The sequence below is a fragment of the Lepisosteus platostomus genome, chromosome 26 (genome assembly GCF_059453375.1).
Source record: "Lepisosteus platostomus isolate fLepPlt1 chromosome 26, fLepPlt1.hap1, whole genome shotgun sequence".
NCBI lineage: Eukaryota > Metazoa > Chordata > Actinopteri > Semionotiformes > Lepisosteidae > Lepisosteus > Lepisosteus platostomus.
Window position 1 is genome coordinate 10,495,053 of NC_142636.1, and position 18,587 is coordinate 10,513,639.

At 55.9% G+C, this 18,587-nt stretch overlaps 2 protein-coding genes and 1 long non-coding RNA gene across 4 annotated transcripts; 1 reads left to right on the forward strand and 2 right to left on the reverse strand.

The window, feature by feature from the left end:
- Window positions 1–1,155: 1,155 nt before the first annotated feature.
- chrnb2 (cholinergic receptor, nicotinic, beta 2) lies at window positions 1,156–13,023 on the reverse strand. Its single transcript, XM_088621031.1, has 6 exons — window positions 12,616–13,023; window positions 4,898–5,043; window positions 4,750–4,794; window positions 3,886–3,995; window positions 2,773–3,805; window positions 1,156–2,345 (listed from the first exon to the last, which is right to left on the reverse strand). Exons 1-6 carry the CDS (start codon window positions 12,656–12,658, stop codon window positions 2,193–2,195), a joined length of 1,530 nt encoding a protein of 509 aa, XP_088477157.1. The 5' UTR covers window positions 12,659–13,023; the 3' UTR covers window positions 1,156–2,192.
- LOC148640070 (uncharacterized) lies at window positions 11,737–18,263 on the forward strand. Of its 2 annotated transcripts, none has more exons than XR_015930639.1 (3): window positions 11,737–12,233; window positions 16,088–16,238; window positions 17,923–18,263. It is a non-coding gene; the product is annotated as an uncharacterized LOC148640070 (long non-coding RNA). The 2 variants fall into 2 exon arrangements; XR_015930638.1 differs by lacking the exon at window positions 11,737–12,233 and adding an exon at window positions 14,922–15,305.
- On the reverse strand, window positions 13,039–14,140 carry LOC148640071 (uncharacterized). The gene has a single exon (XM_088621034.1). The coding sequence runs from the start codon at window positions 14,083–14,085 to the stop codon at window positions 13,039–13,041; it is 1,047 nt and encodes a 348-aa protein (XP_088477160.1). The 5' UTR covers window positions 14,086–14,140.
- Window positions 18,264–18,587: the final 324 nt, after the last annotated feature.

Sequence of the window (18,587 nt, forward strand, 5' to 3'; positions counted from 1 at the left end):
AGGACCAGCACTGCCACTAGGGGTCTGTCCACCCGCCTCTCTGTCCACCTGCCCGGGTCTGTCCACACCCGCCTCTCTGTCCACCTGCCCGGGTCTGTCCACACCCACCTCTCTGTCCACACCCACCTCTCTGTCCACCTGCCCGGGTCTGTCCACACCCACCTCTCTGTCCACCTGCCCCGGTCTGTCCACACCCACCTCTCTGTCCACCTGCCCGGGTCTGTCCACACCCACCTCTCTGTCCACACCCACCTCTCTGTCCACCTGCCCGGGTCTGTCCACACCCACCTCTCTGTCCACCTGCCCGGGTCTGTCCACACCCACCTCTCTGTCCACCTGCCCGGGTCTGTCCACACCCGCCTCTCTGTCCACCTGCCCGGGTCTGTCCACACCCACCTCTCTGTCCACCTGCCCGGGTCTGTCCACACCCGCCTCTCTGTCCACCTGCCCGGGTCTGTCCACACCCGCCTCTCTGTCCACCTGCCCGGGTCTGTCCACACCCGCCTCTCTGTCCACCTGCCCGGGTCTGTCCACACCCACCTCTCTGTCCACCTGCCCGGGTCTGTCCACACCCACCTCTCTGTCCACCTGCCCGGGTCTGTCCACACCCACCTCTCTGTCCACCTGCCCGGGTCTGTCCACACTCGCCTCTCTGTCCACACTCACCTCTCTGTCCACCTGCCCGGGTCTGTCCACACTCACCTCTCTGTCCAAACTCGCCTCTCTCTCCACCTGCCCGGGTCTGTCCACACCCGCCTCTCTGTCCACACTCACCTCTCTGTCCACCTGCCCGGGTCTGTCCACACCCACCTCTCTGTCCACACTGTCCAGTTTCCATGAGTCAGTTTGCTCTTGCTGCTGTTTGCTCGGACATGCTGGCCCTCAGCACCAGGACTGGGGTCCCCTGGGTCCGAGGAAGAGCTGCGGAACCCCCCCCCCCAGCCTGAGAGGACAGCAGTGACCCCAGTTTCACCAGCCGGCTGAGACGGGGGAGAGGCTGGGAGTGATGTCATCCTCCCCGATGGCACTGGTGCCTCTCTGCTGCCCTGGGTGCACCCCCAGCACCCCTGAGCCCCCCCTCTTGCAGGCAGGGAGAAGAGACGGGGGTGACGCAGTGTGGGGGGGGCTGGAAGGAAGGACGCGGGTGCGAGCGAGTCGGACTACTATCTTTATTGAAGCTCTAATGGCGCTGGGTCATTCCAGGACACAAGGACAGCGAAACCACAACGAACAGCGAGGGGCGGGGGGGCCCCACCAGCCCACTTCTCCCCTCCAGAGAAAACCGAACAAAGAACAGAAAGAGACAACGAGTCTGCGCCCCTTCGCCCGTCCGCTCTCGGGGTCACTCCAGGGGAGGGGGGGCGGACAAGCTGAGCAGCCCCCCCTCTTCCTTTTCCGAATCCAGGCCTCCTGGATCCTGGTGCTCCTGGCTTCAGCCTCCCCTTCCTCACCCCAGAGCATTGGTCCCCTTTTCTGGGGTCCCTTGCCTCGAAGCCAGGGTGGTCCCTGACTTTACTGTCCCCCCTCAACAACCTGGGGGTGACTGAAAGGCTCCTCGAGCCCCCCTGCCGGGGCTGTGCCCCCTCCCCCCTCCCCCACACTGGATTGGAGCTGGGGACCCCCCGAGCTGGGACAGGGAGGGTCACTTCTACATCGTTGCAAAGGCGGACACACAGACACGGGCCCCGCACAAGACACCAAGTGTGAAATCACTGTGACACACGGAGACTCTACGTCTAATCTCACAATGCCGTCCCTCTGCCCCCTCCCTCCAGCTCTGCCCCCGCCACTAGCTGGCGCTGTTGTGCAGAGTCATAGAGACGCGGCGATGCTCCAGAGATGAGAGCAGGGGGCGGGGCTGTGGTCCGCCGGAGAATCTCAGCTTGGGACTGGCCTCGGTGGTGGGAGAGGCTGGCTTCCTCTGAGTCCGCTGCTTGAGAAGAGACCAGCTGCGCTCTCTCTCTCTCTCTCTCTCTCTCTCTCTCGCTGGCTGGATTGTGCAGCGCTCACGCAAGGGGGCTCCAGGAGGTGCTGCTGTTTCTTAGATTCTGCTGCTGTTACTGCTGAGGTGTAGGCGTGGCTCATTTTTCTTGCTTTTCGGTTGGGTGGCCCAGCTGTCAATCAGTCCTCAGTCGCGGAAGGTGATTGGCCGTTGGGTCCCCACCCCCCGGCCCCAGGCGCCAGGTGATTGGTCACTCTGGGATATGGAGGGCGGTCTTGGCGGTGTAGTTCTGGAAGAGTGGCTGCAGGAACATGCCCACCGTGCCGAAGACGCAGACGAACACGAAGATCCACAAGAAGAGGCGGTCGATCACCATGGCAACGTATTTCCAGTCCTCGCTGACCTGCAGCCAGGGGAGACCGGGTTAGGGTTCAGGTGGGGGTGGAGAACAACACTGACCGACTCTCTGAGCACCCCAGTCACCCCAACACTGTCAGACTCTCCCCAACACTGACCAACTCTCCCCAATCACCCCAACACTGTCCGACTCTCCCCAGTCACCCCAACACTGACCAACTCTTCCCAATCACCCCAACACTGACCAACTCTCCCCAGTCACCCCAACACTGACTGACTCTCCCCAGTCACCCCAACACTGACTGACTCTCTGAGCGCCCCAGTCACCCCAACACTGTCCGACTCTCCCCAGTCACCCCAACACTGACTGACTCTCCCCAGTCACCCCAACACTGACTGACTCTCTGAGCGCCCCAGTCACCCCAACACTGTCAGACTCTCCCCAGCCCCCACCAGCCCCCCCAGTGACTCACGCTCTGGTCGTCGTCCTCGCTCTTCATGTGGTTGGCGATAAACCTCACACCCTCCACCGCCTCCTCGAACCCGGGGCAGGCCTGGCCGAGGAAGAAGGAGGAGGAGGAAGAGGAGGAGTGAGGGGGCGGGGCCGGCTGCTTCTGCGGCGGGTTCCGGGGCGGCGGGGCGTCCCTGAGCCCGTTCAGCCCGTCGGGGCCCCCCCCCGCCGGCGCCCCCAGCTCCGCCCCGAAGCCCTGCACGGTGGCGCGGTTGACGTAGCAGGTGCAGGGGGCGGCGCGGCCCTCCCGCCCCTCGCGGGCGCGGCGCCGCTGGCGCAGCCGCTGCCGGGCGCAGTTGTGGCGCGGCTGGCGCATGAACAGCAGGGCGGGCAGCTTCTCCAGGAAGACCAGCTTGACCCAGGGGGGCATGGTGTGCGTGGTGGGCGAGCGGTGGTGCACGTTGAGCACGCACACGCTGGTGACGATGGAGAAGGTCACCAGCACCATGGTGAACATCAGGTACTTCCCCACCAGCGGCACGTCCAGCGAGGTGGGCGGCACGATCTTGGAGATGAGCAGCAGGAAGACGGTGAGGGCCAGCAGCACGGAGATGCAGAGCGTCATCTTCTCGCCGCAGTCCGAGGGCAGGTAGAAGACCAGGATGGCCAGCGAGGTGATGAGCACGCAGGGGATGATGAGGTTGATGGTGTAGAAGAGGGGCTTGCGGCGGATGATGAAGTCGTAGGTGATGTCCACGTAGGTGGAGTCGGCCGGGTTCTCGTTGCGCCGCCCCGGCAGGGCGATGATGTCCCACTCGCCGCTGGGGGTGAAGTCGTCCATGCTGGCCACGTCGGAGCGCAGCACCAGGTCGATCTCGGTGCGGTCGTAGGTCCAGGAGCGGAACTTGAGCGTGCAGTTCTGCTGGTCGAAGGGGAAGTGCTTGACCTCGATCTTGCAGGCGCTCTTGTAGATGGCCGGCGGGAGCCAGAAGATACTGCCGTCGTAGGACACCACGGCGTTGGAGTAGAAGGACACCTCGTACATCCCGTCCGCGCTGCCGGGGAGACAGAGGGTGAGGGGGGGCAGGGGAGGGGGCGCTGTACGGAGCCGCGGGGGGGCGGGGGGGGCACTCACTTGTTGTAGAGGACGACGTCCGGCAGCCAGATGTGCTTCGAGGGCAGCCGCACCTTCACCATCCCTCCAAACTCGTTCGGGTCCCACGTCAGGCGGTAGTCCTGCCACTCCTGCCAACACACACAAGGGGGCGCCGCTGAGAGCTCTGATCTAACCTCCCACCTCATCTTATTCGGGGGGGCGTAGTCTATCCCTGCAAACAACGGGTGCAAGGCAGGATACACCCTGGACAGGACGCCAGTCCATCGCAGGACAGATAGACACACTCTCTCACACACCCTGGAGAGGACACGAGTCCATCACAGGACAGATAGACACACACACTCTCACACACCCTGGAAAGGACACGAGTCCATCACAGCACACATAGACACACACCCTGGAGAGGACACGAGTCCATCACAGGACACATAGACACACACACTCTCACACACCCTGGAGAGGACACGCGTCCATCATAGCACACACAGACACACACCCTGGAGAGGACACCAGTCCATCACAGGACACACACACACACACCCTGGACAAGACGACAGTCTATCACAGGACACATAGACACACACACACACACTCACACACCCTGGAGAGGACACCAGTCCATCACAGGACACACACACACTCACACACACCAGGGCCGGTTTTCCCAGAAGCCAATTAACCCACCAGCGTGTCTTTGGACTGTGGGAGGAAACCCACACAAACAAAGGGAGAACATGCAAACTCCACACAGACAGCAGCCCAGGTTCAGGATTGATCCCAGGGCCACTGTGCTGCGGGGCAGCAATGTGAACCACTGTCCGCCCTCAAGCCAGTCTATTGTGCAGTAGAGAAGCAGTGATGGAGAGAGACCAAGAGACTCACCTGCGTCAGCCACACATTCGTGGTCATGATCTGCTCTCGCTCATGCTGCAGGCATAGGGGAACAGGAAGAAACCATGTTAGTGGCTGAATGCAGAGCGACGGTGCAGAACAGACCCCACGGTGCAGGCCAGCCCCTCTGGAGACTCACCACGCTGATCAGCTGAGCCAGAGACACCATCAGCTGCACAGTCACCAGCTCCGAGCCATTGGTCGCCGGACGGATCAGTTTGTTGTAGTGGGCGGGGTTTAAGAGATGCTCCACCAATCGTTCTTCCGTGTCTGCTGTCAGGCTCCCTACGGTATAGATCAATGGTTATAGATTTCCTTCTCCTCTTGTCCTGGATTCACCAGCAAACTGACACACACCTGGCTGGACTGGAGACACTGCTAGAGACACTGCTGTCCCTCTCCTCTCACACTGCCCCTGAATTCACACACTGACACACCCCTGACTGGACTGGAGACACTGCTGTCCCTCTCCTCTCACACTGACACCCCCCTGACTGGACTGGAGACACTGCTGTCCCTCTCCTCTCACACTGCCCCTGAATTCACACACTGACACAACCCTGACTGGACTGGAGACACTGCTGTCCCTCTCCTCTCACACTGCCCCTGAATTCACACACTGACACCCCCCTGACTGGACTGGAGACACTGCTGTCCCTCTCCTCTCACACTGCCCCTGAATTCACACACCGACACACCCCTGACTGGACTGGAGACACTGCTGTCCCTCTCCTCTCACACTGCCCCTGAATTCACACACTGACACACCCCTGACTGGACTGGAGACACTGCTGTCCCTCTCCTCTCACACTGCCCCTGAATTCACACACTGACACACCCCTGACTGGACTGGAGACACTGCTGTCCCTCTCCTCTCACACTGCCCCTGAATTCACACACTGACACCCCCCTGACTGGACTGGAGACACTGCTGTCCCTCTCCTCTCACACTGCCCCTGAATTCACACACCGACACACCCCTGACTGGGCAGTACTGGGTAACCAGGCTGCTGCTGTAAAAGGAGTTGATGGACCAGTAGGGGGCGTTCTTCTACCACACCACCGTATGGTGACTGTGGACACTTAAAAGTGAGGACATTAAAAATCCCAGGACACCTTGTTCTGACTAGATTCCATAAAGAGATGTACTGTCCGTCCTCCCTAAAGTGCCCCTTTAATTCGGCTGGTGCAGCAGTGTCTCTCTCCTGCCCTGATCTGTGTACACTACAGAGAGGATGAGGTGCTGTAGGAATTATTATTATTGCACTGACAGCTCATCCTTACACACACACTCATGCACACGGAATCCTGTGAGATGTGGTTGCCAAGACAACAGGCTCTTTTCGCCCTGTAGCAGAGAGCAGAGGGCAGGGAAGTGAGGGAGAAGAAGGAGGGGGCTGGGGGTGGGGGAGGGGGAGGGGGTAGGAGACACTACAGCTGCCTGGAAACTGACAGGGACACATACAGCACACTGCACTCCTACTGCATCCATACATCACACACACTGCACTCCTACTGCTCCATACATCACACACACTGCACTCCTACTGCTCCATACATCACACACACTGCACTCCTACTGCTCCATACACCACACACACTGCACTCCTACTGCTCCATACATCACACACACTGCACTCCTACTGCTCCGTACATCACACACACTGCACTCCTACTGCTCCATACATCACACACTGCACTCCTACTGCTCCATACACCACACACTGCACTCCTACTGCTCCATACATCACACACACTGCACTCCTACTGCATCCATACACCACACACTGCACTCCTACTGCTCCATACATCACACACACTGCACTCCTACTGCTCCATACACCACACACTGCACTCCTACTGCATCCATACATCACACACTGCACTCCTACTGCATCCATACATCACACACTGCACTCCTACTGCTCCATACATCACACACTGCACTCCTACTGCTCCATACATCACACACTGCACTCCTACTGCTCCATACACCACACACTGCACTCCTACTGCATCCATACACCACACACTGCACTCCTACTGCATCCATACATCACACACACTGCACTCCTACTGCTCCATACATCACACACACTGCACTCCTACTGCATCCATACATCACACACACTGCACTCCTACTGCTCCATACATCACACACTGCACTCCTACTGCTCCATACACCACACACTGCACTCCTACTGCTCCATACACCACACACTGCACTCCTACTGCTCCATACATCACGCACACTGCACTCCTACTGCTCCATACATCACACACACTGCACTCCTACTGCTCCATACATCACACACTGCACTCCTACTGCTCCATACACCACACACTGCACTCCTACTGCTCCATACACCACACACACTGCACTCCTACTGCTCCATACATCACACACACTGCACTCCTACTGCTCCATACATCACACACACTGCACTCCTACTGCTCCATACATCACACACACTGCACTCCTACTGCTCCATACATCACACACTGCACTCCTACTGCTCCATACATCACACACTGCACTCCTACTGCATCCATACATCACACACACTGCACTCCTACTGCTCCATACATCACACACACTGCACTCCTACTGCATCCATACATCACACACACTGAACTCCTACTGCTCCATACATCACACACTGCACTCCTACTGCTCCATACATCAAACACACTGCACTCCTACTGCTCCATACATCACACACTGCACTCCTACTGCTCCATACATCACACACACTGCACTCCTACTGCTCCATACATCACACACACTGCACTCCTACTGCATCCATACACCACACACTGCACTCCTACTGCTCCATACACCACACACTGCACTCCTACTGCTCCATACACCACACACTGCACTCCTACTGCTCCATACATCACACACACTGCACTCCTACTGCTCCATACATCACACACACTGCACTCCTACTGCTCCGTACATCACACACACTGCACTCCTACTGCATCCATACATCACACACTGCACTCCTACTGCTCCATACATCACACACTGCACTCCTACTGCTCCATACATCACACACTGCACTCCTACTGCTCCATACATCACACACACTGCACTCCTACTGCTCCATACACCACACACTGCACTCCTACTGCTCCATACATCACACACACTGCACTCCTACTGCTCCATACATCACACACACTGCACTCCTACTGCTCCATACATCACACACACTGCACTCCTACTGCTCCATACATCACACACACTGAACTCCTACTGCTCCGTACATCACACACACTGCACTCCTACTGCTCCATACACCACACACTGCACTCCTACTGCTCCGTACATCAAACACACTGCACTCCTACTGCTCCGTACATCACACACACTGCACTCCTACTGCTCCATACATCAAACACACTGCACTCCTACTGCATCCATACACCACACACTGCACTCCTACTGCTCCATACATCACACAAACTGCACTCCTACTGCATCCATACATCACACACTGCACTCCTACTGCTCCATACATCAAACACACTGCACTCCTACTGCTCCATACATCACACACACTGCACTCCTACTGCTCCATACATCACGCACACTGCACTCCTACTGCATCCATACACCACACACTGCACTCCTACTGCTCCATACACCACACACTGCACTCCTACTGCTCCATACATCACACACTGCACTCCTACTGCTCCATACACCACACACTGCACTCCTACTGCTCCATACATCACACACACTGCACTCCTACTGCATCCATACATCACACACACTGAACTCCTACTGCTCCATACACCACACACACTGAACTCCTACTGCTCCATACATCACACACACTGCACTCCTACTGCTCCATACATCACACACACTGCACTCCTACTGCTCCATACATCACACACTGCACTCCTACTGCATCCATACATCACACACACTGCACTCCTACTGCTCCATACATCACACACACTGAACTCCTACTGCTCCATACATCACACACACTGCACTCCTACTGCTCCATACATCACACACACTGAACTCCTACTGCTCCATACATCACACACACTGCACTCCTACTGCATCCATACATCACACACACTGCACTCCTACTGCTCCATACATCACACACACTGAACTCCTACTGCTCCATACATCACACACACTGCACTCCTACTGCTCCATACATCACACACACTGCACTCCTACTGCTCCATACATCACACACACTGCACTCCTACTGCATCCATACATCACACACTGCACTCCTACTGCATCCATACATCACACACACTGCACTCCTACTGCTCCATACATCACACACACTGAACTCCTACTGCTCCATACACCACACACTGCACTCCTACTGCTCCATACATCACACACACTGCACTCCTACTGCTCCATACATCACACACTGCACTCCTACTGCTCCATACATCACACACACTGCACTCCTACTGCTCCATACATCACACACACTGCACTCCTACTGCTCCGTACACCACACACACTGCACTCCTACTGCTCCATACATCAAACACACTGCACTCCTACTGCTCCATACATCACACACACTGCACTCCTACTGCATCCATACATCACACACACTGCACTCCTACTGCTCCGTACATCACACACACTGAACTCCTACTGCTTCGTACATCACACACACTGCACTCCTACTGCTCCATACACCACACACTGCACTCCTACTGCTCCATACATCACACACACTGCACTCCTACTGCTCCATACATCACACACTGCACTCCTACTGCTCCATACACCACACACTGCACTCCTACTGCTCCATACATCACACACACTGCACTCCTACTGCTCCATACATCACACACTGCACTCCTACTGCTCCATACATCAAACACACTGCACTCCTACTGCATCCATACACCACACACTGCACTCCTACTGCTCCATACATCACACACTGCACTCCTACTGCATCCATACATCACACACACTGCACTCCTACTGCTCCATACATCACACACACTGCACTCCTACTGCTCCATACATCACACACACTGCACTCCTACTGCTCCAAACATCACACACACTGCACTCCTACTGCTCCATACATCACACACTGCACTCCTACTGCTCCATACATCACACACACTGCACTCCTACTGCATCCATACACCACACACTGCACTCCTACTGCATCCATACATCACACACACTGCACTCCTACTGCTCCATACACCACACACTGCACTCCTACTGCATCCATACATCACACACACTGCACTCCTACTGCTCCATACATCACACACACTGCACTCCTACTGCTCCATACACCACACACTGCACTCCTACTGCTCCATACATCACACACACTGCACTCCTACTGCTCCATACATCACACACTGCACTCCTACTGCTCCATACATCACACACACTGCACTCCTACTGCTCCATACACCACACACTGCACTCCTACTGCTCCATACATCACACACACTGCACTCCTACTGCTCCATACATCACACACACTGCACTCCTACTGCATCCATACACCACACACTGCACTCCTACTGCATCCATACACCACACACACTGCACTCCTACTGCTCCATACATCACACACACTGCACTCCTACTGCATCCATACACCACACACTGCACTCCTACTGCTCCATACATCACACACACTGCACTCCTACTGCATCCATACATCACACACACTGCACTCCTACTGCTCCATACACCACACACACTGAACTCCTACTGCTCCATACACCACACACTGCACTCCTACTGCTCCATACATCACACACACTGCACTCCTACTGCTCCATACATCACACACTGCACTCCTACTGCTCCATACATCACACACTGCACTCCTACTGCTCCATACATCACACACACTGCACTCCTACTGCTCCATACATCACACACTGCACTCCTACTGCTCCATACATCACACACTGCACTCCTACTGCTCCATACACCACACACACTGCACTCCTACTGCTCCATACATCACACACTGCACTCCTACTGCTCCATACACCACACACTGCACTCCTACTGCTCCATACATCACACACACTGCACTCCTACTGCTCCATACATCACACACTGCACTCCTACTGCTCCATACATCACACACACTGCACTCCTACTGCTCCATACACCACACACTGCACTCCTACTGCTCCATACATCACACACACTGCACTCCTACTGCTCCATACATCACACACACTGCACTCCTACTGCTCCATACACCACACACACTGCACTCCTACTGCTCCATACACCACACACTGCACTCCTACTGCTCCATACACCACACACTGCACTCCTACTGCTCCATACATCACGCACTGCACTCCTACTGCTCCATACACCACACACTGCACTCCTACTGCATCCATACACCACACACTGCACTCCTACTGCTCCATACATCACACACTGCACTCCTACTGCTCCATACACCACACACTGCACTCCTACTGCATCCATACACCACACACACTGCACTCCTACTGCTCCATACATCACACACACTGCACTCCTACTGCATCCATACACCACACACTGCACTCCTACTGCATCCATACACCACACACACTGCACTCCTACTGCTCCATACATCACACACACTGCACTCCTACTGCATCCATACATCACACACACTGCACTCCTACTGCTCCATACACCACACACTGCACTCCTACTGCTCCATACATCACACACTGCACTCCTACTGCTCCATACATCACACACACTGCACTCCTACTGCTCCATACATCACACACACTGCACTCCTACTGCTCCATACATCACACACTGCACTCCTACTGCTCCATACACCACACACTGCACTCCTACTGCTCCATACATCACACACTGCACTCCTACTGCTCCATACATCACACACACTGCACTCCTACTGCTCCATACATCACACACTGCACTCCTACTGCTCCATACATCACACACACTGAACTCCTACTGCTCCATACATCACACACACTGAACTCCTACTACACCTGTACAGTGCACACAGCACATATACAGCAGTGAAGTTAACATTCACACTAGAAGTAGAAGTGTTAGTAACAGTAGTAACAGTAGCAGTTGAAGTATTAGTGACAGTAGTAACTATAGCAGCTGAAGTATTGGTAATAGCTGTAGTAGTAGAGGTACTTGTGACAGCTTCAGCAGCTTTAGGAGAAAGCATGGCTGACAGTGCGGACTACTGGATCTGACTGGTGTTCTACAAACACCACAGCCATTACGGAATCGGAGTGCTCTGGAGCAGCTGTGCCCCCACCTTGGCGTTGAACCTGCAGCCACCCAGAGGCCCCGCCCCCTTGTCCCCGCCGGTGCCCTGTCCGGGACGCTCGTGTGCAGACCAGGCATTCGGAGGACTGGACTGTCAGGACTTTGACTGGGCACACAGTGGACCACACAGCCCTAACAGCTCGTCAGTGCCCGCCCCTTGACGCCCCTGCGTGTCTCCACTGTGGGGACGTCCTGGCCTGTTCTGTGTGTTCCGTCCGCCAGGGGGCCCAGGGTTCGTGGGGACACGCTGTCACAGGGTGCCCACACTCGCACGCCACTCAGATATCGCCCAGCGCTCGATCGTACAAGACCCCAAACACAGAAACACAAAGCCAACGCTGATGACGAGCGACAGGACCAACAACAGACACACCGGCCGAAACACACGCGCGCGAGCTGACCCTTCCTCGCCGGTCACATTACATAACTCGCCCGCGCACCGCACGCGACAGCATCCCAGCGGCACGCGACGCGCGACGCCCCCCCAACCCCCTCCTCACACGCGCACCCGCACCCGCACTCACGTCTCCAGCTCGCGAGCAGGCACAGCCACAGCAGTCGGGCCATGGCTGTCCTCGGGACGGCCGCGCGGCGGCCCGCTGTCACGGCGCCGGGGCAGGAGAGAGCGGAGGCGGCGGTTCTGTGCTCCTTCGCTCGACCGGTCCGTGGCGTCTCCCTTAGCCGAGCCGGAGGCAGCGCGCTGGAAGCGGTGCCGACATGTTCTGAGGCGGCGCAGTCCGGTTCGGGCTCCCAGGAGCCCCGAGTGCTCTCGAGCGCAGGAAGGAGGAGCCGTGCCTACATGATGCGCGTGTCCGCCTCCCCGCTCTCAGGAACCGGAGCTCGTCACCCGGGCGCCCCGCACGACCAGTCCTCAGCGCATCGGGCTGGAGGGGAGAAATGCGGTTTTCACGGAGGGAGGTCGGCGGCGGTCCGCACAGCGGGATTGATCACATGAGCTCATTCCATCCCGGCGCCGCTGTCCGCTGTCCGCAGTGCTGCTGGGAGGCGTCTCTCTGCGCTGTGCCCGAGCCCTCTTTCGGCTTTCGGAGAGATTTGTTTTTGGGTAGTGGGGGGGGGGGGAGACCAAAATCCACGTAGCGCGACGGTTTTTCGTCCCGAGTGCGGGAGCCGGGGGGGTGCCAGCGCGTGACGGCAGAGGGAGAGCCGAGGTGTGCTTCGGTTAGAGTCGCGAGGTGCACGCGGCGTCTCTCTCTCTCTCTCTCTCCCCCCCTCCTCCTCCTCCTCCTCCCCCTCCCAGCTCTCTCGCTCTCTCCAGAGGCTCCCGGAATTTCTTCGCGCGTCACGCGTCGTGTCCTTTCCACGGGGGCCTCTCCTCCCCGTGGGCCCGTCCTGCTCCCCCTCTCTGTCCCTGTCCCTGGTGCTGAAACACACCAGCAGTCTGGAGCAGTAACCACGTCCCTGTCCCTGCAGCCACAGCTACTGCTACTGCTACTGCTACTGCTACTGCTACTGCTACTGCTGTCCCTGCTGCTCCTCCTGCTGCTACTGTTACTGCTGCTCCTACTGCTACTGCTGTCCCTGCTCCTACTGCTACTGCTGTCCCTGCTGCTACTGCTACTGCTGTCCCTGCTGCTCCTACTGCTACTGCTGTCCCTGCTGCTACTGCTACTGCTGTCCCTGCTGCTCCTCCTGCTGCTACTGTTACTGCTGCTCCTCCTGCTACTGCTGTCCCTGCTGCTCCTACTGCTACTGCTGTCCCTGCTGCTCCTACTGCTACTGCTGTCCCTGCTGCTACTGCTACTGCTGTCCCTGCTGCTCCTCCTGCTGCTACTGTTACTGCTGCTCCTACTGCTACTGCTGTCCCTGCTGCTCCTACTGCTACTGCTGTCCCTGCTCCTACTGCTACTGCTGTCCCTGCTGCTCCTACTGCTACTGCTGTCCCTGCTCCTACTGCTACTGCTGTCCCTGCTGCTCCTGCTACTGCTGCTCTTAGGTGGGGCTGTACACTGGTGGTGGTGGAGGGGAATACCCATTACCTGTAAAGCACATAGAGTGCAGTGCCCAGGAAAATCCTTTATAAGTGTAAGGAATTATTATTATTGCTACAGTTACTACTGTTACTGCTACTGTCCCTGCTGCTCTTTCTACTGTTACTGCTGCTATTACTCTTACTGTTACTTTTACTACTGCCATTATTACTGTTGCTACTGGTAGTACTGTAACCGGAAGTATTACTAATGCCACTACTGCTGCTTTTAATGCTCATGGTTCTCCTGTCAATGCCACTGCTGTTACTGCAGTTAGTGTCGCTGCTCCTCTCCTCTTCTCTCCTTCACCTTTCCTAGATTCTTCCTCCACTCCCCTCCTCCACTGTCACGTCCTCTCTGGCTCTGTCCCTGAGACAGAAACTCTATTTTTATCCCTCTTCCTGCCTGGGCCCCCCAGAGACACTGACCTCCAGCGCACCTTCTTGTAGAAGACAGCGCTGAGCCTCACTGCTCTCAGCCAGGAGAAGATATGAGCTGGTAAAGCAAGTGAAACTGTGTCACAGCACAGGGTCTGTGTGACACAGAACAGTGACAGTGTATCACAGCACAGAGTCAGTGTGACACAGAGCGGCTCCAGTGTATCACAGCACAGAGTCAGTGTGACACAGAGCGCCGACAGCGTATCACAGCACAGTCAGTGTGACACAGAGCAGGGACAGTGTATCACAGCACAGAGTCAGTGTGACACAGAGCAGGGACAGCGTATCACAGCACAGTCAGTATGACACAGAGTAGAGACAGTGTATCACAGCACAGGGTCTGTGTGACAGAGCAGGGACAGTGTATCACAGCACAGAGTCAGTGTGACACAGAGCGCCGACAGCGTATCACAGCACAGTCAGTATGACACAGAGCGGTGCCAGTGTATCACAGCACAGGGTCTGTGTGACACAGAGCAGCGACAGTGTATCACAGCCCAGAGTCAGTGTGACACAGAGCTGTGCCAGTGTATCACCGCACAGAGTCAGTGTGATGTACAACAGTGACAGTCTGACAGAGAACTGTAACAGAATCACAGTATACAGGAGCGAGGGAGACAGAGGTGACAGGACACATACAGGAGAAACAGAGCTGACAGGACACGTACAGGAGAGACAGAGGGAGGTGCCAGGACACATACAGGAGAAACAGAGCTGACAGGACACGTACCTGTACAGGAGAGACAGAGGGAGGGGGCAGAGAAGGAGGAGGCTAATGAAAGAGAGGTAAAGCACTCTTTTTCCTGGAGAGGTTTGTCCTCAGAGCTGACACAGCCACTGCCAGAAAGTGCTTCCGACGGCTCCCAGCCAGATCCTGAATTATTGATGAGCCAGGACCCCTGGAGTACTCAGGCACTATGCTCCACTGACTCATGCTGCACTCGCAAACAGGATAATGGGCCCAGTTTAGACACAGCTTGTGCTGCACCCACAAAAACTGAGCTTCCCCAAATGTGTTCCCCAGTAAACCTGAGTCCTACACTGACTGGAGTCAGTACTGCCCTGACTGTCAGACACACTGTGCGCTATACAGTCTGACTGGCTCTCTCGTGGACTGACACTCTGATTGACTCTCTGATGGACTGACACCCTGACTGGCTCTTCAATTGACACTCTGGTGAACTGACTCTGTGATCGAATCTCTAGTTGACACTCTGATTGACACTCTGATGGACTGACACTCCAATGGACACTCTGATCATCAGAGGGTCAATCAGAGTGTCTGCTGGACTCTCTGATGGACTGACACCGTGATTGACTCTCTGAATGACACTCTGATGGACAGACACTCTGATGGACAGACCCACGCTCTGACTGCCTGAGAATGAGACGCAGCCCCACGTGGGCACACTGACTCCCCCCCTCCAGCGCATGACTGACCTACTTACTGCTCATGAATGAGAGGCAGAGCAGGGCTGGGGTGCCGCGCTCCGAGCTGCAGGGAGTGGAAAAGCAAGAAAACAAGGAAGCAGAGAAACTAACGCCTGGTCTATTTTTAATCTGCACAGGCTTTCTCCTCCTGGACTGCTCGGGCTGCTAGAGCTGTTCGTCTGCACTCCTCTCCGTGTCAACCCAGAGCTCTGAAGATCAGGAGCTGGGGTCTTGTCTGCTCCCCGGAATAATAAGTGTCCGGTCATGTCAGCCTCGGAGAACTTCAGGGTAACACTTATTAACTCGTGCGACTGTTTTTGTATCGCTAAAGAAATGGGATGCTCTCTCTTCTTTCCCAGTGCACAGCAGTCTGATCCACTCCAGGCTTTACAGTGCTGTCAGACTCCCAGTGCACAGCAGTCTGATCCACTCCAGGTTTTACAGTGCTGTCAGTCAGACTCCCAGTGCACAGCAGTCTGATCCACTCCAGGTGTTACAGTGCTGTCAGTCAGACTCCCAGTGCACAGCAGCCTGATCTACTCCAGGTGTTACAGTGCTGTCAGTCAGACTCCCAGTGCACAGCAGTCTGATCCACTCCAGGTGTTACAGTGCTCCCAGTGCACAGCAGTCTGATAAAACCCGGATTTTACTACTAGATACAGTGCTCTTGTACAAGCTGTGCTGAGGTAGCATAATGGCATACACATAATCATGAATTTTTAATAATATTTTAAATTCGTCCTCGGCCTTGTCAAAGTCATTATTCTAAACTTAACAAGCTGATCCAGCTGAACTCCCTGATCTGTCCGTATGTTTCCGTAGTTCATATCCCTGCAAACCTTTGGCAACAGCGCTGTTCCTGTATCTTGTAAGAGAGGTCAAGTGTGTCTGATCCAAACGTACTGAACCTGTTCAGAACCCTGGACCCAGGTCAGAGTGGCCCAGTCCAGCAGTACTGGACAGATTAACACAAGGGGGGGATTCGGACTTCATGGCGAAGAAACCAGTGGAACCCGCAGACCCCAGACACCAGGTCCCCATCACAACGAGACAGCCCCTGACGAAGGCTTGTAATTAGCCATCCAAGGTGTGGGCGCCACTGTCTGTCAACATGTCTCTCGTCTTCCTCGGCGCGGGGTCCCCACAGGACAGCCCCCATCCTCCTGCCCATCGGCATGGCAGCTGGGTAATCCCCTCTCTTGCAGGGAGCCCACACTCGGATGTGTGATCACATGACACACGGGCTCACACCAACACAGGGGTGCACACAGACGTGCACTGCTCCCTCACCCCCTCAACCCCAATCACGGCGCTGAGCTCATGACAGATCTAGAACCCAGACTGACTGCTCCCTCAACCCCAATCACTGCGCTGAGCTAATGACCGATCTAGAACCCAGACTGACTGCTCCCTCAACCCCAATCACTGCGCTGAGCTAATGACTGATCTAGAACTCAGACTGACTGCTCCCTCACCCCCTCAACCCCAATCACTGCGCTGAGCTAATGACCGATCTAGAACCCAGACTGACTGCTCCCTCAACCCCAATCACTGCGCTGAGCTAATGACCGATCTAGAACCCAGACTGACTGCTCCCTCAACCCCAATCACTGCGCTGAGCTAATGACTGATCTAGAACTCAGACTGACTGCTCCCTCACCCCCTCAACCCCAATCACTGCGCTGAGCTAATGACCGATCTAGAACCCAGACTGACTGCTCCCTCAACCCCAATCACTGCGCTGAGCTAATGACTGATCTAGAACTCAGACTGACTGCTCCCTCACCCCCTCAACCTCAATCACTGCGCTGAGCTAATGACTGATCTAGAACTCAGACTGACTGCTCCCTCACCCCCTCAACCTCAATCACTGCGCTGAGCTAATGACCGATCTAGAACCCAGACTGACTGCTCCCTCAACCTCTCTAGCCCCCTACTCACTTAATTTGGCACATTTGCTCATTTTTTCCAGCCCCTGAGGCGCCTCTACATTTAGGCAGGGGTGTCCTGCGCCGGTCCAGGACATCGCCCAGTCCAGACGGTCTTACAGGTCAGACTGTTAATTCTGCTCACTCCTCCCTGCCACACCTGCAGCACAACGAGAGACGGTCGCGCTGCAGATGGTCTCGTTACGGCCTTTCCTCGAAACGCGGTCAGAGACGGGCTCTGGCGCCACCTAGTGGACTGATGGCAGAAGTAAAGGCTTGTTCTTTCTGTTGGACTGTTTGTGTCGTAGTGCTGTATCACTCTCACACTGGCCCGGGCTGTATTTCTGTCTGTCTCAGTGCTATATCACTCTCACACTGGCCTGGGCTGTATTTCTGTCTGTCTCGGTGCTGTATCACTCTCACACTGGCCTGGGCTGTATTTCTGTGTGTCTCAGTGCTGTATCACTCTCACACTGGCCTGGGCTGTATTTCTGTGTGTCTCAGTGCAGTATCACCCTCACGCTGGCCTGGGCTGTATTTCTGTGTGTCTCAGTGCTATATCACCCTCACGCTGGCCTGGGCTGTATTTCTGTCTGTCTCGGTGCTGTATCACTCTCACGCTGGCCTGGGCTGTATTTCTGTCTGTCTCGGTGCTGTATCACTCTCACACTGGCCTGGGCTGTATTTCTGTCTGTCTCAGTGCTGTATC

Coding starts and splice junctions, on each gene's coding strand:
- chrnb2 (XM_088621031.1), bottom strand. CDS start 12,658: ATGGCCCGACTGCTGTGGCTGTGCCTGCTCGCGAGCTGGAGAC. Junction 4,795..4,897: donor TGGCTCAGCTGATCAGCGTG/GTGAGTCTCCAG, acceptor CTATGCCTGCAG/CATGAGCGAGAGCAGATCAT. Junction 3,806..3,885: donor GACGTCGTCCTCTACAACAA/GTGAGTGCCCCC, acceptor TCTCCCCGGCAG/CGCGGACGGGATGTACGAGG.
- LOC148640071 (XM_088621034.1), bottom strand. CDS start 14,085: ATGGGTATTCCCCTCCACCACCACCAGTGTACAGCCCCACCTAAGAGC.